We start from the raw sequence: 23,722 nt of genomic DNA, 5'->3' as shown, positions 1-23,722 counted from the left end.
TCCGGGATGGGGTGATCTGACCTGGTCCAATGGGGGAAGGATATGGGACGGGCCCCAGGCCCTCGTCCAATCACTCGGTGCCCTGAGCAGAAGCTTCTGGATGGAGGGGAAGGAACACCGAGTGACAGACAAGGCACCTGGGAGGAGACAGGGGGATGACTTAGCACTTTTAGGATGATGGAGAAGTACTGGAAAGGCGGGAAGGGAGGACCAGGTGGGAAAACAGGGAACAAACCAAGTGGTAATAGGGGTGTACAGGAACAAACCAATACATAATACAGAAATAGTAAAACATATAAATCACACAACTCCACATCTAAATAATAAGAGATTGCAAGAACTGATTTATTTATTGAAGGGTCTAAAAAGTATATGGAAGTAAAAATAGTATCATTCTACATCACTGAAAATCATGAAATAAAAATGTTTTTCATCATGCTTTATGCCATGTGGTAAGTCCTAAGCAGAATGAAACTTCTGCACCTTCTGCAGATTGCTGAGGAAACCTCTGGGATAGGATTTATCAGTTGGGATTAACATCATCCTGGCCACTGCAGTAACTTCTGTATTCTTCTCAGACCTCAGAGCTGGCCTCTTAATCAACTATTTCTCAAAATATTAGTTAATTAGTTCTATTAGTTAGCAAAACACACAGTTTTCTGGTACATCGTCTGTCTCCAGAATTGTTATATGACTGCATTAAAGTCAGAGCCCTCAGTCCAGGGTTGAGAAGCTTCTGAGCCTAAGTCAAGATTACTATGGTGCCCTTTGGTCTTTGTTTTGATAGGCTTTGCTGGCATCAGGTACCGAAGGTTCTTCCAAAATCTGGAATTCATGGGAAGAGATTTATCTTTTTTCCATTTCACCATCCTCTTTGATGGCAAAAGTGACAGTGATTCTGGCAAGAAATTGTAGTCACTTATAGGCATATATTCAATTAATATGATCTTAGTTTTTCTTTCAACTAGAGCTTTATGCAGTCCACTCTCAAGTTCATATATGGCTCTGTCAGAAACGTAGTTCTGGCTCAGTATAATAATTAATCTTCTGCTTTTATCAATGAATGAATGGATATCATCAACAAACGCTGCAAATTAAAGATAAATTTATTGTTATATTAAATGGAAAGGATAGGGACTGAATCAACTTATCTTTTAAATACACATATGCACCAAAAATGTCCCTCTTATAAAGTCACAGCATGTAAGCATCCTGTCCTTATGAAGAGATTAATCAAAATTATCAAAAATTAGGAGTCTCTGAAAAGTAAGTCATGTATGGTCAAAGTTGGTTCTCTAGAGCAGACATAAACCTACTTATAATCTCCATCTACCCCAGACTGCTGTCTGGCAGTAGTCACATGGACAGAAGGCAACAGCAAAATTAACTTTCCCCCAACCAGACATCTCTTTGCCCTTTCCTAATAGATACCATTGGAGTGATTCCACAGAAAGGCACAAACAGCAACTTCTCTCCAAGAATTCTGTAACCTTGGGGTTACACCTTCCTTTATGACACCAAACACCTAAATCTATTTCCAATAATCCAGGGCTGAGACCAGCATGTGATGACAGAAGGAGTTCCAACTGTGTTTTAGATTGATGACTTTTGGTATGAAAATTGATGAATGAAAGTGAATAGTGATACCCTTTAAATATCACCATTTAATATCACCAAATTGAATTTTCATGCACAGCTTCCAGTGCTTGTTTAAACACCATGGGACAAAGTCTCCACAAACCAGAGATCTACAAAACATGACTTGTAGAGAAAGGCAAAGCAAACTGAAGAACTAACCTAATGAAGAGCAAACTGAGTTACCCCCAGTTTTCTGGAGGCTGACAAGGGTATTACAACACCAAAGCCTCCTCTGCAAAGAAGGAAATATTCTATTTTACATGTTCACAATGGATCAGACCAGAGAAAAGGAAATAAGCTAAAACTATTGGAAGAATCAGACTGCAAACTTCAGTAAACAATTTTTTAATACTTAAAGAAAGAGAATAGGTAATAAAAAAGGGCTTGGAAGAGCTGTGGCTCCTTTCAGGTTAGAAAATTTTTTTCAGGAATAGATATAAAGAGACAAAATCCTGCTTAATGAAGGAATCTAACTGATCTTACTGTTCTGTGGTTTGAACAATGAAATTTTATTCCTCAGCTGTATCCTTGGACTAAACAGAAATTCAAAGTACCTTTTATTCAAGCAAAAGGCAGATGCCAGATACATCCATAGGCCAAACAAAATTTCATTTTTTATTTCTATTTTTTTATGGCACCTGTTTCATTCAGAAAATGGTTTCAACCATCACACTGAAGATATGGCAAATATAAAAGTTACCTAAGAATAACTAGTACCAGAGTCATCAGCTGCTCTGTGCAATAAATGTGAGTTCATTCATTGGCTCTCAGCAAAAGCAGAGCAAAAGCACTATTAGTGGGAAATATCTGATATCTTCTGTGTCCTCACCTAAACCTTCTTGATGCTTGCTCTTTGATATTTTCATCTTGATTCTTTCTAATTAGTGATTTATGTGTGCAGTGTATGTAAGTGTATATGAATTCGTACATATAACTATAAAACATGTGAAATGTTTGCAACCAAACTTTGCATGCACACAGTCCAGATTAAATGAAAAATATAACCTTTCAATGCACAACATGTGACAGAATTCCTTCTAATTATAGACTTCTACCTTTGTGTAAAAACAATGAGCCTATTTAATGACAAGAATATTCAATACACTTACCTCCTCCAGGGAATACATCCCTCTCAAATATACATAACTTGTACCCAAATTTTTCTTCTAATATCATGGGCAATATCTTCAAAGCAAATTCTCTCTCTTCTTCAGTAGGAGAAACACAGTCTTTCAGATACGACACAAATGCATCATATTCTTTTCCATCTGAAAATAAATCAACCATTAGAAATCCAGTATCTGATTCACCATTCTGGTTTTCAAACTTAGTGTCTCGATGGTAAAACATCAAGAAATCCCTGATTTTTCTTCTGAAGAATCTGAAGAGTCTTCAAACACTTTTCATCAGATTCAAAAAATGTCCTGAAAAATTTTAAGGTTGATAAAAAAGATTCTGATTTCACTTGAAAAATACTTGAAAATATTTTCTTTCTACATTAAGGTGCTTTTAAAATAAAATCAGATTAATTTAACCAATTAGTGACACATCTGTGAAAATCAAGATATGAAGGGAAGCAAAAAATGTGTCTGTAGCCTGAAAAAATTGTTATTTAAGCGATACTGCAGATTTCAACATTTATTGTACACTGTGTGTACAAAGAGTATCAAGTGGAATGGGTACCAGCAAGAGAGAGAACAAACCAGTTAATTATTTTTGTTATGAGACTATGCTATGTCTGGTCATGGTTGGAGCACTAATTTACAAACAGAAAATCAAAGACCAGTCCAGAGGCCAGGTCCACCACACTGCCACAGAGCAACTATCAAGGTTGATACACCAGAACACATGGCTTTGTTTCTTAAACTGCCCTAATTTTCTTCCCTTTCTGAATACTTTACTGCATGTAGTTTATAAGAGAAAGTATAAAGTAAACTCCATGAAACCCCACACCTGGATACTAGCCAATGGATTTCCTACTCCCCAAGAGGCAGCTCCTGTAGGGCAGTATAGTTCAGGTTCTCAGAGATTCTTACTGAGTGAAAGTCACTGTGGTAACTGATATCAACAAATATGTAATAACATTGCCAGGCATAAATGACATCCACCCATTACCAAAAAATCTCCAACAACTGCAGTTCATTCAAGTTATATTCAAGCTGATTTAGAGACAAAGGAAGGCCAAGAAAATCAGGCCTATGTATACAGCAAGTTTATACCACAATTTTTATAAAAATAATCCCTAAAAATAATTCCTAAAATAGTTGTTGGATTTGCTTGTTGTGAAGGCCACAGAGCTGCTGCCTGATGATGTGCACTCCCACTCATGCTTAAGTGCATTTATAAACATGCAATGGCCTCTACAGTCAAGGAAACATTTTAAGCTTCACCCTACTGAAGGGCATCAGTGAGGTGAAAACAAACTTGTGGCAGCCTGCCCATCTGAAAATGTCCTTATCAACTTTTGTGATGAAGAATATAGCAGAACAGAGCTCATCTGAACAGCATCCAACCACATTCCTTCCACTGCCTGCTCCAGAAACAGCTTCTTCACTGTGTTTATCTGTTGTCATTGCCACACATATACAACAAGCACAAATTAGCCCCTGACCATCAAGTTCTCTTTTATATATTCTTTGTTTCTTCTCACACTGCTCCCAGATTTAAGATAATTTTTTTGTCTTCATCAAAGCTGATTACTTCATAGAGCCTGCCAGAAAATATTCTTCATCAATATACTTATTTCAGTGTCAGCATTAGCAAAGACATACCTTCAGCAGTATCATCTCTCCTGCATATATCTCTGTAAAACAGAATGAAGTCAACCCTAAACATCACAAACACAAACACCACAGCTACAGCAACAAATGAAAATAGCAGAGCAAGGACCATTCCAGTAGTAAATACGTGCACTGGCAAGTCTTGAATCTTCCCTGTAAAAGAGGAAAAAAGCAAAATACAGCCTTAAAAAAAGAGTATTGTATGACAAGATTACTGTATCAAATACTAATGATAAAAATCACTTCAAAAAAATCACAGTGTTGATGGGAATCCTTTCCTGATAATGCTTCAAGCACTGGTCCTAAGATAAACTACAAAACATGTTTTACTGTAAAAAACAGGAGAAACAATCTTGGACGCAATCACATACAGTTCATTTATGTGTGTGCAGAGATTGTGAGATCAAGACTGGTATTACAGATCCTCATAGATGTACAGCATCCCCAAATGATGGTCACTCAATTTTGTGGAGAGCTTTCTTCAGGTTTTTTTATTTCCTCTTATTATCTACCTTTCACCTCTCTCTCAGTCCCATCCATAAGTCCTTAATGTCCTATTTAATCTCTTTGGCCAAGATACTTTTGCTTTTTGTTTTCTCTAGTCTCTTTAAGGCCTTTCTTCATTACTACTACTACTATTATTATTATTATTATTATTGTTGTTTTGTTGTTGTTGTTGTTATTATTATTAATAATAATAATAACAATAATAATAATAACAATCCTTGAGGATTTTAGTTCCAAATACAGATTTTTAACACTTAAATCTTTGTGAAGATATTCTCAAGACATGCTCATTGTAGTCTGTATTTCTTTTGCTTTGCACTCCTGTCCCTGTCTGTGAGCAGGAGGAATCACCCAGGGATCGTTAGGTCCAGCGCTAGATGTGTGAGGACCTTTCTAAGCAGACAGTATTTGGAGTGGTGTTTTGAAATGCCCTCAGGGTTGAGAAGGCTGATTAATAAATTATTTCTAGATTATGTCATACCTTTCTTCAATTTTACTATTTTTATCTGTGTGGTTTCATCAGCTTGCAGCACACAGGTGAAATTATGATGCATGTCCTCATCTCTTACTTTTTTAATCCGTAGTAGCCTTGTGATATAGAACTTGTTTCCCAACCTGCAACAAGGAATGGTGTTAGCAACACTATCTGTACAGAAACCCACAACCCCTGAGAGGCAGATTTTGAGGAAAAGTTATAGAGAAAACCCTCAGACTGTGGTTTTTAGTGAATTTGCAGTTCCACAAAGCGTAGGACATTATCACATACTAAATACAGCATTTTCAGGAAACTTACTGTATTTTTTTGAGTTCTTCTTCACATATTGAAGGTTCATTCTCAGGGATACCTGTGCATTGTTCCGGAAATGTTTGGTTAATTAACCAGTAGAGGCTGGCATCTTCTTGCATATAATAACCCAAGGAACCTGTGCAATTGAATATCTCTTCTTTACCTACAAAAAAAAAGTATAACATGGGAAGATTTAGTGAGAAGTAGGATTCGTGTACACAGTGCAGTGAAGTGTCAGCTTTCCAGGAAATGTGTCCTATAAGCTGTGCTCCTTGCTGAATTTTGTAGCCCCTGCTCAATGTCTTGTTACACCTGCACTGGTGGTGACCTCAGCAATCATGCACTGCTGAAGAGTGACAGTCATCCACTCTTTCAGATAAATTGTCACAACCAGGTGGGTTTAAATAGACCTGAAAATTTCAGGCTTTAGAGAACTAAAGGGAATTGGAGCTGATGATCCTTATGGCCTCCTACTTGAGATATTCTATGATTCTATAAACCAGACTGATTCTATAAATCAGACTGATTCTATAAAACAGTTCTGCAGGCTGAGAACAGAAGAGGAAAACCTATCACCAGTGCTCCAGGACCAGGTAAAAGTAAGTAACTGGTAAGGGGAATTACAAGCAACTAATTATAATAGGGAAACTATATGATTACTCAACAAAACCAAAGCCCCTGATGAACATGCACAGAATAAATTATCTCAGTATTACAACTGGAAATTCCTGAATACATGAACAAGTCATTTACTCAGTCAGCTACTTGTCCTATTTCAAAGCACTAAGTGTAACTGATAGGAACCACCCCACAAAGTTCCAGTAGTTTGAAGAAATTGCAAAACTAAAAAGACAACTCTGCACTTGGAAAAAATAAGGGCAGAAGACTACAGCTCTGGAGTGTGAGATTTTCAAAACTGTCATGGGAAGCTTGACCTGAAGTTAGCTGCAACCACAGTTTCTAAGCTATTGCAGTATCATTACCAGGGAATACATCCAGAATGCTCTTTATTAAGCCAGGAAAAATGTGTGTTAGCCCTTCTTCAGACCATCATGCACAAATACTTTCCAGTAAGCAAGGCCTACCCAGCAATTATCTAAGAGCACATGAAGCTGATTTCTCAAGACTCATCAGATACTTCTAGAACCTTCAAAGCAAGATCCAGCTGAAAAACTGTCCATCACAGATTCAGATCTTAGAAATCCAAATTGGAGCTGCACAGACCTAACCTAGTATCATTTGCCTTGCAACTCTAGCATTTCCACCACACACAACAGCTATTTGGAGGCAAATATCATAGAACACCATCCTAAGCAATGATAGGTTTTAAAGATCATGGACCTGGCTCATTCTGCATTCCCTTCAGTCTCCCCAGATCTCATCACTTAGCAGGGAGTTCAATGGCCTTATCAAATGATCTTATCAAGGCAGGTAAAGGATGGAAGACAGGTAGATTGTAAGCATTTGATGCCAAACCCTGCTAACTTCTAAGTGCTGGGACAAGCACAGTAACGAGGAGGAAATGTGCAGGAAGGGCATTTGGGAGGTTGAAAGGTGTCAGGCATAATGGGATTAGGAAAATAATTTACCAAGCAGTATTGGTAGGAAGGAAGGAAAATTAGCATCTGAGGTCCTAGATTAGTAAATGAGATACAGGTATGAGCCACACAGAGCAAGACTTTGAAAGGAAGAATTAGGTAACCAGAAGAGAGAGAAGCCCCCAGGCAAGGGGAGGGAAGAGGACATGAAAAAGTCTGGTAAATTTCTGTTTTAAAATATTAATTACAGCCTCAATCACAATATCCTGTCCAAGACTGTGAGAAACCTGCAGGTCATTTTATCTAACCTACTTCCAGCTAGAAGCACAGATAAGATCTCTTGACAGTACAGATATACATGCACACAGTGCCAGGACTGTCACACCTCACACTCCTCATTTCCCTGAAGAATAACATTCTCAACCACATCAGGTATCAGTGGGATTACTCATTACTGCTGTTCACTGAGTAAACCATACATCTTTTACACATTGCTTCATGGCGTTTTCTCTCTACAAAATAAAGCCATGGAGAGATGTTTTATCACCACCACAACCTTCTCTTGCAGGTTGTAGCAGAAACTTCAGCCTCTGCCTCTGTGAAAGGGTACATTTAGTGCACGTGTGTATCAATCACTAGGCAAAATATTACCAGATGTGAGGCTAGACCACATATAGGATGATGCACAGACAATTAGTTTAATTATACTTATCCAGACCATCAACCAAAAAGAAATCAGAACAAAAGCATGTAGGTAGAGTTGTTACCTCAAAGATTTCTGTATTAATTTCATACCTATTTCTGTTTCAATCACTTCATGTCGTCCAACTATCTCCAAAGTGAAAGCCTCCGGTGCATCTAAAATAAAAGTATTGAACTAATACCTCACTTACATTCTTCCACAGTAGAAGTCATATACTTGCTCAATATATAAAATTAATCACAAACATTCCATTAAATTCACAGACTAATATCTGGATTCTGGTGTTACTGAGTAGCTTAAAACCCAGTATGTCTTTTTGAATTTTTTTCACATATATATATATATATATATATATATATATATATATATATATACACACACACACAGAGTAAAATTTAAGTTTGTATGACTTAGAGCAGCTATTTTGACAAAAAAGAAAAAAAATCTGCAGGGAAAACATACTAAATACATTTTCCAAAATTGGTAATATTTCATCTTAACTTCTGCTTTTTTACTTCTCCAATTATTCTGAAGTGGTTCAGATTACCAGACTTGGTCACCCTGGTATATATTTATCAAAGAAGAACTGCAATTAAAAATCTCCTAAGTAAAATGAACCAAAAATTATGCTTCAAAATTTTAGAAAGCTTTCTTACCTTCTTCTACTACAAGTTTAATTGTATTTGTGCTGTGGTATACCATTCCTTCATGACTGATTAAAATTTTACATGTATATATCCCAGAGTTTTGTACTGTTAAGGTTCTAAAATTTAGTTCCCTCTCCGTTTCATGTTCATAATTCTTACAGTCCTGCATCAATAAAATCAGAAAATACTATTCTGCAGCAAACATGCATTCAAAACATTAAAGAAATCAAGTTTTTTTAAATGAAGTGTCACCATCACCTTTTCACTATCTCAATGACATGTGTCTGACCCAAAAGAGGTGCCGGCCCAATTTTCACTCATGGTCACTTATATGCAACATTTGAACATTTAACCCATTAGAAGCTGAGAACACTGCAATTGAGGAAAACATAACAATCTGTGGCCCTATCCATCAATGGTCCCATCCTCCCAGGCCCCAAAAGACAAAACAACAGGGCTGTAGCTCATTCTTGCTAGGCTACTCCAGATGCCTGTATAAATCAGTCAAAATCCCTTCCTGAAACTGATGGATCTTGGGGTGAAGAGGATCTGTTACTCCAACCAGGAGACCTGAGAGGAATAAGGAGCACACCCCAAAGAGATGATTTACCAAAAATGAACAGAACTGGATCTGTTACACATTTAAAAACTGTTCAGAAACAGCAAAATTGAAAAGTTTGCAATTACTTTATAAGTACATGCCAACTGTAAAATAAAAATCTTGGCATCTCAATTAGCATCAGTACAATATCTGTATCAGCAAAGTAGCAGCTGGCTAAACCAGCTGCTGCCAAAATCAGCAAACAGGCATGCACATCAGATATTTTATCATTCCAAACTACTAGTTTAATAATTCTGAAACAGGTATATTTTTTTTTTTACAAATTGGAAAGCAGACAAAAGCTTTGTTTTTTGTATCTGTCTAAAGTTTTACTCCCTAATCTCATGAGAAATTAAGGCTTTACAATGTTTGTAGATCCTTCTAAAAATTTGTTTGCAATTAATATTTCCCTGTAATCATTTGTTTTTACAGCCAATGAGTGGAGTGGAGTGATACTGTTTCAGTAATTACCTTATACCATGTTATGCTGTCATTTTCATAGACAGACAATTCGCTGCATCTCAGTGAATGACCAGTTCCAGCACTTTTAATTTCTGTAGTTAAATGATTTTCATTGAAACAGCTGCTTTTATTTCTTTCAAGTACATTCAATGTCCACTTTTGAATTGTGAAATTTTGTTTTCCATTACTAAGAAAAAAAATATAGCAAAATCAGTTTTAGGAGCTTTCTAAAAATAATGCAGCTTGGTGAGTTACAAAATAAAAATAAATTCTAAATACATCTGTTAGGTTAAAGGTACATCTACAGTGACCCATTTATTTTTATTTCCCTTTATCACTTTCCCACTCCCAAATAAGCATAATTTCCTTTAACCAAGCAGATTACCTAAAATAAATGCACAATTACAAAACATTTGACAATACAATTATATCTATGGAATATGACAATATATGCTATATTGACCTGAACAAGGATGCATCCCTGGTGAGTACATCAGCTTAAACACATTCTTGACATGTCTTTTGAGTGTACAAGATTCAGAAGAGCTATTAGGACATCATTTTAAGGATGAATTTAGACCAAGTCTTGGATTCTTTCTTTTCTGCTTTTTAAGCTCCCCAAACAAATGTATTTATGCTTACCCTCTTTGCATTGTAGCCCTTTCTTAAGCTACACAGGTTGTCTACCCACTTGAGATGTTCATGACTCCTAGTTGTAGTTGACTCTTTAAAAACATATAGTGGTTTTGGTAAATCGACTAACTATGCTGTCACAAACAGGAAAAGCCTTACCAAGGCTTTTCCATCAGAGACGAGCTCATGTGAGTATTCATGTTGGGTGGAGCTCTTCTCACCTTTTCTTCAACATCTTATTTACACATTTAAATCAGAGCTACTAATCACAGTCAGCAGTGGGACCACAGTCAGAAGTCACTCTGTCACAGTGCAGTTTATACAACCTATTTTATATATTTTGTTTAGGATAAAATCACCTGTGACCCAGAAAGTCTTCTCCCTCCCTTACAGTAACCAAGATAAATTCAGGTGTGGACATAACCATTAATTCCAATTAATTCCACTGAGTCTGTGTGTTTCTTTAGACATCATCTACTAATCTGAATACTGTTAGAGAATTAATTACAGATCTAGCCATGAAATGCAAATTATTTTACTCTCTAGATTCAGCAGATGAAAGAAAAGGGTCCATAAAGCCACATGTTCTCCCCAGCACTGTTACTCCACAGAGGCTTTCTTCTGTGATCCTGTTTGGGGAAACCACTTGAACTGGATCAAGATATTCTACCTGATGAGCCAAAATCTGGCAAAGAGAATGTCCCTGGAAAGTATTAAAACCATACCATACATGCAAATAAAAATTAATTTTTTGTACATAATTTCTAGTTGTCTGTCATATAGCATGGTTTTCAACACACACACACACAAAACATTTAGTTGTATTTTTTAAACTGCTAGTGTCTGAATTGTTATATATTTTTAACCTGGTTTTCACTTGTTGGAGAGTCTTCAGTGATATTTTGTTGGGAACAAAACCATTTCTGGTTAAACAGCTTTTCAATCTCCCCCTCAACAAACCCACCAAGAAAGAACAACAAAATCCAGCTTGACTCAGAAGATGATACAGGGAAGTGAAAGACCTTAGATAATATAAACCAAGCTTACTGGATACACAGCCAAATCTAAGTAATCCCTTAGCTATTTTTCTGCAATAAGCCAGTGTTATCTCAATATTGCAATCTTCTGTAGAAACTGTCACTCTGCTTTCCAAATTGCAGTATTAACTTTATATGTGTTGCCACATCTTTCAGTTGTTTTAAACATATTGAAAAATTGAGCAATATTTGGATTTTAAAATTTATCGTGTGTTTATTGTGGTTCTCTGTAGTCTTTTGCTTTTTAAGGAACCTCTAAGTTCTCACAGTTTCAAGGTTACCAAAATAGAGCAATCCAATGACCCGCTTTTTTGTATTCTGTTTTTCTCTTTGACAACAACAGGATACAGGCTACAAAAAAAATCATTCAAATTACAAATTTTTCCAAAGACCTGTGACACAGTTCTTGCTGCTTACCACACTTATTATAAGTACAATTTTTACTTTCAAGGATGTTGCTGAAGATGGACACATTCAGGCCTATAGGTGATGTCCATTGATTCCTGAATTTGTATCCTAAGTCTAGTGTAGTAACAAACACACATGAGCATGTCAACACACATATATGCACACTTCAGCTATGGGTGTCTCAGCAGGACACATCTGGTTTAACTGTAAAACTTCTGGTTCCTCTTTAAGCAAAAAAAAATGTGGTTAAAATATCATAAAAACATCACTTTCACCACTTGCTTCTTGGATATTGTCATTGCAACACATCAGAAAAAAAAAATCCTACATTTAATTAGTTTGCAAAATCTGTCAACATGTTGTCTTCTTTTCTTGAAAATCTGCAGTATATGTAATTCTCACATTGTTCCCTGAAACTGCCTAAACAGTTATAAGTATTCTGAAAATTATTTCCCATATAGCTTACAAATACCTATCTATAAATAGTTGAAAATTAAAAAGATAAATAAAAATATACTTAGCATATCTTCTTTCAAAAGTAAAACTTTTAACCTACTATAAACACTCATAAATTAAAATAATTCCACTTGATTCATTCATATTAAATCTTAAACAAGGTCAGTAGTCTACAACAGCCCACAACTGCTCCCTACAGAAACTTCTAAAAGTCCTCTGGCTCTGCAAAAAAAAAGTTTTTGAAATTATATCTGTATTTCCTAAAATGTACCGCATTTAATATGCCTGCCAACAGTAAGAACCATCATATAAACTAAGCCCAAGATCCCATAAAAATCCCATTTTAAAAAATCCCCTTATGCCTATTGTTCCAGCAGTGAGACCTGTGAAGAGTTCCCAGAGGAGGACTGCAAGATTCTGGCATCATTCTGATCCTAACAGAAAATGAGTGCCAGTGTCATATGGGTCTAGCAGAAAGAAATTTAAAAACTAAAAAAAAAAAAAGGACTTTTTTTTCCTCAAAAATACTTTCTTTCAAAACTGATTTTTAAAATGTAGCAGGTAACAAGGTAACATATCTCTAGAAGAAAAGATAATAAAGGAGAAAATCAAAACTCTCAATTCCAAATGAATGTTTTGATGTAATCAAAACTTTTTTTTTTTAGTTTCTCTCTTAAGCAAATGAGTAAATCAAGTAATTTCATAAAGGATTCTGACATTTTAGTGTTTTCCAACAATTACTCATTTTAACAAACTTCATTGTAATAGTTTTACTTCACTTCTTCTCTTGTCATCTCCTTCTTCTGTATGTAAGGCTGTTTCCTTCAGTTTTGAGATGTACACTTTTTCATAGTAATTTTGTAGAATTCTTGTGATTTACTCTGGCTTTACTGTTATTACACCAAGTCCTTAAAGTAATCAGAAATCCACAATGATCATGAATTAAGGCTGAGTTTATCACAGCTCTCTTCTCTTTTGCCCTGTATTTTAGACTCGTTATGGCAGTCTCCTTCAGTAGCCTGGCAATTCAGGTATGATCTCCACCTAGCTTTCCCCATCCCAAAATTAGTCAGTCCGCATTTTTCAACACTCATTAGGTGGCACTGGAGTGAGATTTTAGATTTAATAGCTTCTTTGTGAAGTGACCATACAGAAAACTGATCAACACAACAAAACAGCACAACAAACTGGACAAACTACCATATTCATCATCCCTAAAGAAAATCCTCTTGAATTTAACATAGATGAATAAAATTTTTCTCAATATTTACCCTACAATTAAAAATATTTTGCATTTCATATACCATGAATCAGTACTTTTTAAAATAATATCAGTAAGAAGATAACAGTAATGATATATGAAAACATAAATATGTTTTCAGCTTCCAAGTTGACTTGGAAGTTAACAACTGAAGTCTGTCTTAGAACTGTAAGTTATCAAACTTGAGTCTGAGGTATTTCTAGAAAAACGTGGAGAGCATTTTCAGTATCCATAGTCCCATATGCTTTATAAACCTGGGTAGAACCTTAAAAATATTACTTGGAGAACAGCATAAATCATTACATGCAAGGTGATCTGCTTCAAATTAATCATTGCTTCAACTGTAAATGCTGAATTATGGGTTTAGTGCAAGTTAGTCATAAGAACTCCATGCAGCAAACCTTTGATTTAGTACCTTTCAAGGTGTTCCAATGAAGACTGACACCAAATAATGAGGGCTTGTCCTTGTCTCTCCTTTTAACCCATGGTGTTCTACAGCAGTAAGAAATCAAATCCAATTATTTAATTTGCTCTTTGAATGGCTCCATGCAGGCAAAGGTTTGCACAGCAAACAGAGTTCAGCTATGCTATGTTTAATCTTTACTATACACTTTGATGATTTGGCAAGCCTCATAGCATGAGATCCACACAACACAGCAAGCAAGAACAACTCTGGGGAAGAAGACAAGCAAATGTTTCCTTTTTTTTGACAGTGAATGGAAGGGTGGCCTGACACTAATTTTTCTTAGGTAATTAATCACAAGCCAGCAAAAATGCTACCTGCCTTATCAAAAAATTCACAGAACATTTAAAAGGCTGAAACACCTTATAGATATTTATAAATATTACAAGTCTACCTTGATAGTTACTGTGAAATGAAGTGGGAAATGACACTGCAGTTAGAGCAGTTCCTTAAGCCCCTATTATATGGATGCCACTAGCTATAGAAAACAAGACAAAGAAATTATCTTCATCATAGACATGTGCACAGGCAAGACATTTACCCATTGTGTTGTGTACGCACCTGTGAATGACAGAGTAATTCCCAGAGTCACTGAGTTCAGCTGGCCAAAACTCCAGAAAATTCAATTGTGAAACAATTCTGTGTGTATCCTTTATCAACTGCTGCTTTCCAGCACTTTCTTTGTACCAGTTTATTGCGTATGCTTCTTCCTGAAAATGTTCTTGCCTTGACTCAAGATAGCAAAGAAAATAATATTCCCCTTCTAGAACATCAATGGAGGCACGAAGGGGACACAGTTTCTCTTCAGAGAAAGGGGAAAAAGATATATTAGGAAGCCAAGTACTTATTTCAGAAAATTGCATTAGCCTGACTTAAAAGTGATTTGCTGTGCTGATTATATTTTATAAAAAGACTTCTTTTATCAAAATGGTTTGGCAGCATTTATTTATTTATTCCTGCAATATTTACTAAAAACTCAGCCTTTTCCAAGCCTTTATTTTATCTTACCAAAGCAACACCAGAAGGAAAATGAAGGACTGAAAATAAAAAGACATTTCCCTATCTCTAGAATTCTTTCACATGAGTTCCACAGTGTCAGAATCACATTGGCTCAAAGGGCAGAATCTGGCCACACTCTACAGTAAAGCAACTGCCACAAATGGAAGAGAAAGAAGAAATTCCTCACATATGGTTTCACTTGACAAATATGTTTGAGATAAAAGCAGATCCTATAAATTAACATTTGCATTTCCTTATCTTCTTTAATTAAAAGAGAATCATTATGTAGATACATTTCTGAAAAACTTCAGATATCTTTGGACAACTGCCTTGGAATGAGATTATGTGTGTAAAATTTAGTCTTCAAGTCTGCCTTTCCAAACAAATTTCCCCAATTTACTTTTGAATACAGAAGTTATTAAAAGTATGGAAAAGGGACCATGATCGAGGATTAAGAGTCAAAAATAAAATCAGCCTTCAGTCTCTCTTTCTCCTGAGGTTCTCGGAGATCATTGTTGTTTAGCAACTACCACACTTGTGACCACACTTCTGAATGGCACAAAAAGAAGCAGGCTCTTTCTCTTGCTTGCTATGTCTCTTCATATGGTTATGGTCACATACAATATTATCAGGTTTCTCCAGGTAGCATCCTTGCTTTTTCATTTCCTAATTTCAGTGTTTAGGACCAAATTTCCCAAGTCTGGAGCTGGGCTGTAATTGCCAAACCTTTAAGATTTTGTTCTTGGCTGCAAAAAACAAAACTTTTCCTACTGCAAGCAACTGTCAAGAAGCTGGCACATATTTTGAATGTTCTATTATTGAATTGAAGACTTTTACTTACCAGTGGCTGATTCCATGATCAATATGACAAAAAAAAACATCAGAGTCATTTTCTTGAGTTGCTTCTCACTTCTTCTCCAAAAAAATATGAAACTGAATTGCTCCTGCTTGTCTGAAAGTCTACAAAAAAACCACAAGATTCACAGCTCACCACAAGTCCAGTGAAACAGATTCCTTTGAGCATGTGAGCAGTGTAACTATTGCCTGCTGCTGAAGAGGGCTTTCCAAATGGGAAGCTATATATTTTTATCATAAGAGCTATTTTCATACATCAGGTAATGCATCTAGATTTTTTTCTTTGCAATTTCATTTCAAATTCAGAAAGCACCTCAGGATTTGCTTGTTTCATTTTCTTATTTCATGGATGCATTTTGAAATATTACAAGAGCACTCAAATCCTGAGCCAGCAGATACCTACCAAAGGACAGGACAGTGTTTTTTTTTTTTCTCCACAAAGAGAATAAACTTTGCAAGACTGGACCTTGTAGAAACAGCCAGTGGAAACTTCCCTTGCCTTCAATGAGAACAGCACAATGTTATAGACTGGATATGTTGATGGCTAACTTTGAGCCTGTTGGAAAGCAATGGGACATGTCATTTCTTTCACAATTTGGTCTGTAGGGGCAATTCTAACATTCCCTCTGAGGGGGAGGACAAGAAGCAGCCTATATTCAGTTGTTTCATGTGTAGTCAACTATTTCAAAGGCAAGTGAAAAACACCGCTAAGTAAGACTGGCTTGGAGCATATTCTGAGGTTCCTCAGAACAGCAGGTTAACTCACAGTCAAAGACAGAGCTACTCCTGAGACTCGGCCTCTGTTTTGATTGCAAAACAGACAGGTGAGATACACAATCAGCTCAGTTCAACCCCTGAGTCCAAAACAGATAACCTTGCTTAGTGTGACCCAAACATGAATGGATAGATGAGACAAACACACATCAGATGTATTTCAGAGATCTGAGATCTGCCCAAAAAAATCTCATTAGCAATCAATTTCTTTTTTATTGGGTAAACCTTAGGCTGCCCTAAGATCTGGAGTCAGAAAGTTCCTTTGACCTGAAAAGTCTGGAGGCAGGTGGCTACTGCAATTCCAGCAGTATTCCAGGACACCAAAGTGGGTAGCTGCCCCCCTCTCTTACCTTTCTTCTCATTTCTTTAGAAGTGTGCCATCATCCCTTAAAGCACTGCAAGATGAAGGAAGTGTTTCACATCCCTTTTTTAGATGGCCTGGTAGGCAGATCCAGATTTAGAAAGCTAAGAGAATCTGGACACTGAATACTGCAACACAAAATTTCAGTTCCTTATTACACATGGAAATTCAAATGCATACATTTCATAAGGAAAGAAGGACCTCTCTCCTTAATTTCTTGAATTTTGCTTTGCTTTTCTTTCCTATCACATTCAGAAGAAATACAGCCTTTAGACAAGACTATGGTCCACCACATAAAGATAGAATCATTTAACACCAGATCTTTAATTCTAAATCCACTTCTGTTTTTGGTATATCACATCAGCACACAGTGGAAGGTTGGATGAATGCACATGATATAATGGAAGTGACTTAGTAATGACCAAGTTTGGGATTCATGACTACTAAAAATCAAGACACAAGACCTTAATCTTACCCTCTCATTGCTGTTGAACACGATCAATTTGTCTGAAATTGTTCTACTGTAGGCTAAAACATTTGAGCCATGCAGTTTGAGTAATCTTCAATGCAAAGTTAGGAGGGGAGAAAAATGTGAAAAAAAAGAAAAGTGCTTTTAGTGAAAGCCAGTTAATCCAGAAAGAATCTTCGATAAACAGAATAAAATTTTTAATCTTCAGAAAAAAATTGAGACTTATTTTAAAGTAAAAGCAAAGATTCTCTTCCTAATAAAGGAGTACAGAAATATTAATGGACAGAATGCTAAGGCAGTAGAGGGAAATGACAGATTCAATGAAAATTGATTAAATTATAAGTTGTCTATAAGGTTCAAAGTGACAACAGCTTTAAGCATTTTTTAAATGTTTTATACATGTTTAAAACCACTGATGGGGTTTTAATAATGAAATATGATTCTTAAAAATGGTTTGCCACTGTGAAACCAACAAAAACTTCAAACAAAACCAAATTTTAAATTCTGTAAAGCGCATTACCAATGTCTCATGCATTAGAAAATCATGCACCATTAAAATTATTCCCCACTTTCTAGAATCACCAGAAATTGGGCTGATACATAAAAGTGATTGATCCTCAATTTTGATCAACACTTTTGGAAAATTCAATTTGGTCCTGAAGGGCTGTGACTTCCTTTAAAAAAAAACAAACAAAAAACCCCCACAACAGATTCTTCTGAACATGAGACTGTTATAAACATCATTTTGAGGTCAAAGAAGGAAAGCACTAGTCTTTCCTCTTTAAAAATGCTTCTTACAGAATTTAAGTTTTTTTCAATATTACCACACAGCGCCATAATTTGTGCAGCATTGATGAAGAAAACAAAAATATTTAACAAACAGTTGTCTTAACCATCCTAGATCCAAGCACCATTCTGCCCGGATTGCAGTTTCTTGGTAAAAATGAAAATCTGTCTTAATTTCAAAGAAAAAGCTGTTTACTTACTAGTCAAATCTTGCCAGGTGGAAAGTGAGTGGAGAGGGAGCCTTCCAAACTCCAGAGGGTTGCAATTTGAACTTACAACTCTTCTGAATCTCATTCCTCACTGAAACAGAGAGTTTTCTCTCTCAGCAAGTGAGTCAATACATAGATATTTCAGCTTGAAAAACCTTCTGAAAAAGAAAAAGAACTGTTGATTGCAGGAAGGAAAACAGAAAAGGGAAATGTGAGAAATTAATTTCTGCTAACATTAATGAAAAGTTAATAGCAAGTCATTGATATTAATTTTTTTTTTCCAAATGAGGCATTTGAGAGCTGATACCCAAATGTTTTAGGCATAATCTTTTGCTCCTACCACTTACAGCAGTGCTGACAGAGCCCATCCTCTTCCAAAGCCACCCAGGCGCGAGGAAAAGAGCTGCGGACAGCGTGGAGACGGCAACAAGGGCTGTATGTTGAAATAAACTGTTTTCAGGGCTAAGCTGTTTATGCCAGCTGGGCAATAAGGAAAAAGTACAGCGTGGGCCCTGGACAGAGGTGTCCAAGAGAGGTGACTCTGAGAGCGCCGGGCAGTGCACGGACAGGGAAGCGCGGCTGGGTGGGAGAGGGAGGGAGGGCTGGGGATGGGCAGGGCTGGGGAAGGGAAGGGCTGGGGTTGGGCAGGGATGGGGATGGGCAGGGCTGGGGAAGGGCAAGGCTGGGGATGGGCAGGGCTGGGGAAGGGAAGGGCTGGCCTGGGAATGGGCAGGGCTGGGGAAGGGCAGGGCTGGGGTTGGGCAGGGATGGGGATGGGCAGGGCTGGGGAAGGGCAAGGCTGGGGTTGGGCAGGGATGGGGATGGGCAGGGCTGGGGAAGGGCAAGGCTGGGGACGGGCAGGGCTGGGGAAGGGCAGGGCAGGGCTGGGGAAGGGCAGGGCTGGGGACGGGCAGGGCTGGGGACGGTCAGGGCTGGGGACGGGCAAGGCTGGGGAAGGGCAGGGATGGGGATGGGCAGGGCTGGGGACGGGCAGGGCTGGGGAAGGGCAGGGCAGGGCTGGGGAAGGGCAGGGCTGGGGACGGGCAGGGCTGGGGACGGGCAGGGCTGGGGAAGGGCAAGGCTGGGGAAGGGCAGGGCTGGGGATGGTCAGGACTGGGGACGGGCAAGGCTGGGGAAGGGCAGGGCAGGGCTGGGGAAGGGCAGGGATGGGGATGGGCAGGGCTGGGGAAGGGCAGGGATGGGGATGGGCAGGGCTGGGGAAGGGCAGGGATGGGGATGGGCAGGGCTGGGGAAGGGCAGGGCTGGGAATGGGCAGGGCTGGGGATGGGCAGGGCTGGGGAAGGGCAGGGTGCCCTGGAGAGGTCTCCGGCCAGCGAGAGGCCCCCGCACACCGCCGGGATGCCCTGAGCGGGGCAGGGCTCGGCTCCTCCGAGCGAGGGCAGCAGGAGGTGTCCGTGCCCAGCCGCGGCGCTCCCGTCCCGCTGCCCCCCGCCCTGCCCCACCTGGCTGCAGCGCGGCGGGCGGAGCGGGGCGGAGCTGCCCGGCTGGCGAGGGGTCCCCGGACACCCAGAGCTGCCCCGCCAGCACTGCGAGGGATGCTCGGCTTTTTCAGCAGGCGGAGGGGCGTGGAGTGTGTGCGCCTCTTCCGCCTCACATCCTTTCGGGGAAGAAAAGGCGTGAGGAGGTGATGTCTTCCGTCGTCTTTAGCCGAAACGCCTCTTCCTCCGCTTTTCTGCTCAACGCACATTGTAGGACTCATTTCCAAGGAGTGTGCTGAGTATACGAAGTTTTACTTCTGCTACAGCTTCCTCCCCACATCGCTGCCTGGTTTGCGAATGAGGACGTGCAAAGAGCTAACACTGAAAGGCTGGTATTCTGCAAAGACCTCAAAAAACACACAGACACACACACACACACCAAAAAAAAAAAAAAAAAAAATCCCGCCAAACTATGGTGTGCAGAAAAAAAGAGATAAGGCAGCAAAAGATAAGATTCCACACTGGTTTTATGAAAAATGTCCCCATTTCAATGATATTTTTTTCTGTGCTTCCAAGGGGAGAATAATGGAAATTTTCAAGACATGAAATATTTTGTAGTTCCATTGCTGCAAAGTGAGTGTATGGATTAACTTCTAAAGAAGCCATCATACCATTAGTTGAGTTTGCTTGTTAGCCAGATGTTGATATATTGGAACTGTGGTACTCTGAAAACTATTTAGCAGCCAGCAAATAAAATGGTAAAGTAAAATGTCATCAGCTTTTTGCTTTCATAGACAGTCTTCATAGTGACAGTTTGGAAACTTCTTTTTTTGACTCAGTCTTTTACAGCAATATTTTCCATGAGCTTTTCTCACATTTATTTGCTTTCATATTCTTTTAAAATATTCTCAAGTTTTTGAACTTTAATCTGCATTGCAGAATGTGCTCTGTTCAATTGATCCTTTCAACTAATGTCATAACTAGCTGTGTGGTACATGAACATATGTGAAAGGAGAATAAACCTTACACTTTTTAGTCTCAAACTAATACAATTTTAATGGATAAGTTATAGTCTGGTAATAGATATGTAACTTGACTAAAAATAGCTACTGTTTAGATTTTAATTTTGAAAATGTCACTATGAACATGAAAGTTTGCACTAAGATTGGAAAGCAGATTTTTGAATGAAGCTCTGACAACCTGACCAGTTGAGAATCAGTTAAAGAAAACCAGTTATTTCACACAGTTTTTCACATCTTCCTTTCCATTCAACATAAACTATATAGAGGTGCTAACTTAAAAACTGAAACTATTTCCATCATAAATTGCAACACATCCAGCTCAGGTAACCACAGTTTAAACCCATTTGCTTTTATGTGGCAATAGTTCTTCTTAAGCTACATCTATTATCTCTATACACAAGTTATATTAATTCTTAGCACGTTAAGTCATGTTCAATAGTTTTTCAGCATTATCTTCCTCTGATGTCAAAAAAGCAGGTTACAAACTGATCATGTTAGAGCCTCATACATTTCTCAGAAATTTTAAAATACAGAAGTTGGACACTTTCAAACATTCCTCCACATCACAGCATCACAGGATAATTTAGGTTGGAGAGACCTCTGGGAGTCCTCAGGTGCAGCCCCTCTTCAGGGTGCAAACAATGAGCCCTGAACATTAACAAGGATGGGGATTCCACAACTTCTCTGGGCACCTGTTCCAGTTTTGGAACATGCATATGGTGAATTTTTTTTCCTAGTATGTAATATAAATTTCCTATGTTCTAATTAGTCCCAGTTACTTTTTTGTCCCATCTCTGGGCTTATTTGAGAAGAGTCTGGTTCCATTCATTCTCTCTGTCTTTTCATTAGATTATTGTAGGCAGAAACAGGGCCTCATGTCCTCTCCCTGTATGATTTGTGCTCTTGGTGGTCTTCCCCTGGACTTCAGTATATCAGTACCTCCTCACTTGTACTGAAGAGTCCAAAACTTGACATAGTGCCCCAGGGATGGTCCCACAAATGCTGCATCCAGGGGAATAATCACTTTCCACAAGTACATTCTCATTAGTAAGGTGCAGACTGCCGTTGGTCACCCGAGTCACAAGGACACACTGATGAATTGTGTTCACTTTAGTGTCAACCAGGACATCCAGTCTATTTCTGCAAAGCTATTTTGCATTAAATTGACCTCCAGGCTGCGTTGCTGAATGGATTTGTTCCATCTCAGATACAGCACCTAGCACATGCCTTGGATTGAACATTGAGGGTTTCCCATCAGTCCATTTCTTCAGCCAATTTCTGTCCAAAAGAGCAGCCCTGTGCTCCAGTGGGTCACCTATCCCTCCCCAGTTTGATTTTGTCTGAAAATTCATTCGTTGTGCAGTCTGTCCCATTGTCAAGGTCATCAGTAAGGATGCTAAACATTCTTGGTACCGATATCACTCCCTGAGGGATGCCTCTAGCAATTAGCTGTGAGCTGAGGTTTGTATGCTGCTCACAACCTCTTATTCCCACAGGTCCCACTGTTTTTCTGATCACTTTTTTGGATCTGCCTGTCTAGCAGAGATTGTGTCAAGGACCTTGCTCACCACAAGATATACAGTATCCAGTGTCTTCCCACTGTCTGAAACACAGCTGGATATGCATGATTTGTGTCTAAAACAACAGCTGTAGTTTTTCAACCCTTTAAAGAGTAAGGAACATTCAATTTAATATAAGGTACATTCAATTTATTATACTATCAATTTTACACATCATCTTTCAAACAGGCCTTATCCAATGCTCTAAGATATTAATGTTGCATAACAAATAACAGCTTTCTACGAAAACTCTCAAAAACTTCTAAAACCTTCCTTTAAGTGGTAAGTCTCTTGGGCTTCACAACCATATGAGCTGTAGGAACATCGAATCTCAACCCTAAAGGATTTCTAGCTGGTCAGAATCTCTGAGTGCCTGCTCACCCACGGGAGGGCAGGATGACTCTGCTCTATTAGGAAGTGAAAGCAAATCTGCTCTCCAGAGTCCCTTGAGGTGCCAAAACCACAGAAGCATGGGGGAGAAACTAAAGAAGGTTAAAACTCTTTGTGGACAATATAATTCAGCTACAAAATTGCCTTGGTGCTGTTTAGTTTAAGCTTAAAACATCCAAACTGAATCTTCTATAAGATTTCTATGTTTATTCCTATGTTATTCTTTCTATGTTTATTTATTTCTATGTTGAAAGAATACTTTCTGGGGGGAGGAGGGGGCTAAGGCAGACTATAATTCTGTTATTCCATGAAGGCGGACTTGTGAGTACAAAAGGCCAATTTTAATTTTTAAAAAAAATGTTTTTGAAAATCTAGGTTGTTTGTAAGTTGCATATCAAACAATGATTGAGGATGGAAGACACTGCTGGAAGTTATCTAGTCAACCCTCCTGCTCAAGATTGGCCAGAATCAGCCTGGAGGTTTTTTAGTATCTCCAAGGCTGAAGACTGACAACTTCCCTGGGCAACCTGTGCCAGTGCTGGGTAATCTTCACCATAAAAAAAAAAAAAAAAAGCCTTTCTGATGTTCAGAGGGAATCTCTTGTTTTTAGGTTTTCACCAATTGCCTCTGTTCCTGTCACTGGGCATCACTGACATGAGCCTGACTCCCTCTTCTTTATACCTTCCCTTCAGGTGAGGGACTTCACCAGGCTAAAGAGTCCCATCTCTCTCTTCTTCTCTTTATAGGAAAGATGCTCCAATCCTTTCACCAACCTCATGGCCCTTTGCTGTACTCACTCCACCAGCCCAGGACTCAAACGGTATTAAAAACTAATTCTGTGATAATCTTGGAAGTGAATATTCTGTCTTACTCAACAGCTTATATGAAAAATCTTCATAGTTTATAGCAATAGGCTTTCCTGCTTTTACACATGCCTT

The 23,722-nt window shown here is 38.4% G+C and overlaps 1 protein-coding gene across 1 annotated transcript; it reads right to left on the bottom strand.

Moving 5' to 3' along the window:
• Positions 1-322: 322 nt before the first annotated feature.
• On the bottom strand, positions 323-20,014 carry IL18R1 (interleukin 18 receptor 1). Its single transcript, XM_021538734.3, has 14 exons — positions 19,838-20,014; positions 18,722-18,777; positions 18,366-18,532; positions 17,386-17,470; positions 15,762-15,880; positions 14,483-14,723; positions 9,673-9,850; positions 8,610-8,763; positions 8,046-8,108; positions 5,719-5,875; positions 5,407-5,540; positions 4,410-4,571; positions 2,748-2,906; positions 323-1,087 (listed from the first exon to the last, which is right to left on the bottom strand). Exons 4-14 carry the CDS (start codon positions 17,391-17,393, stop codon positions 687-689), a joined length of 1,776 nt encoding a protein of 591 aa, XP_021394409.2. The 5' UTR covers positions 17,394-17,470; positions 18,366-18,532; positions 18,722-18,777; positions 19,838-20,014; the 3' UTR covers positions 323-686.
• Between the last annotated feature and the right edge of the window lie 3,708 nt (positions 20,015-23,722).

The sequence above is a fragment of the Lonchura striata genome, chromosome 2, assembly GCF_046129695.1.
Source record: "Lonchura striata isolate bLonStr1 chromosome 2, bLonStr1.mat, whole genome shotgun sequence".
Taxonomy (NCBI): Eukaryota; Metazoa; Chordata; class Aves; order Passeriformes; family Estrildidae; genus Lonchura; species Lonchura striata.
This window is presented reverse-complemented; position numbering and strand designations above follow the sequence as displayed.

What these genes read in the sequence shown, in the direction of transcription:
- IL18R1 (XM_021538734.3), bottom strand. An exon ending in AGTGATTGAAACAGAAATAG is followed by an intron (nt 5,876 to 8,045) that starts GTATGAAATTAA and finishes TTTTTTTTGTAG; the next exon opens with GTAAAGAAGAGATATTCAAT. An exon ending in GAAGAACTCAAAAAAATACA is followed by an intron (nt 5,541 to 5,718) that starts GTAAGTTTCCTG and finishes TCCTTGTTGCAG; the next exon opens with GTTGGGAAACAAGTTCTATA.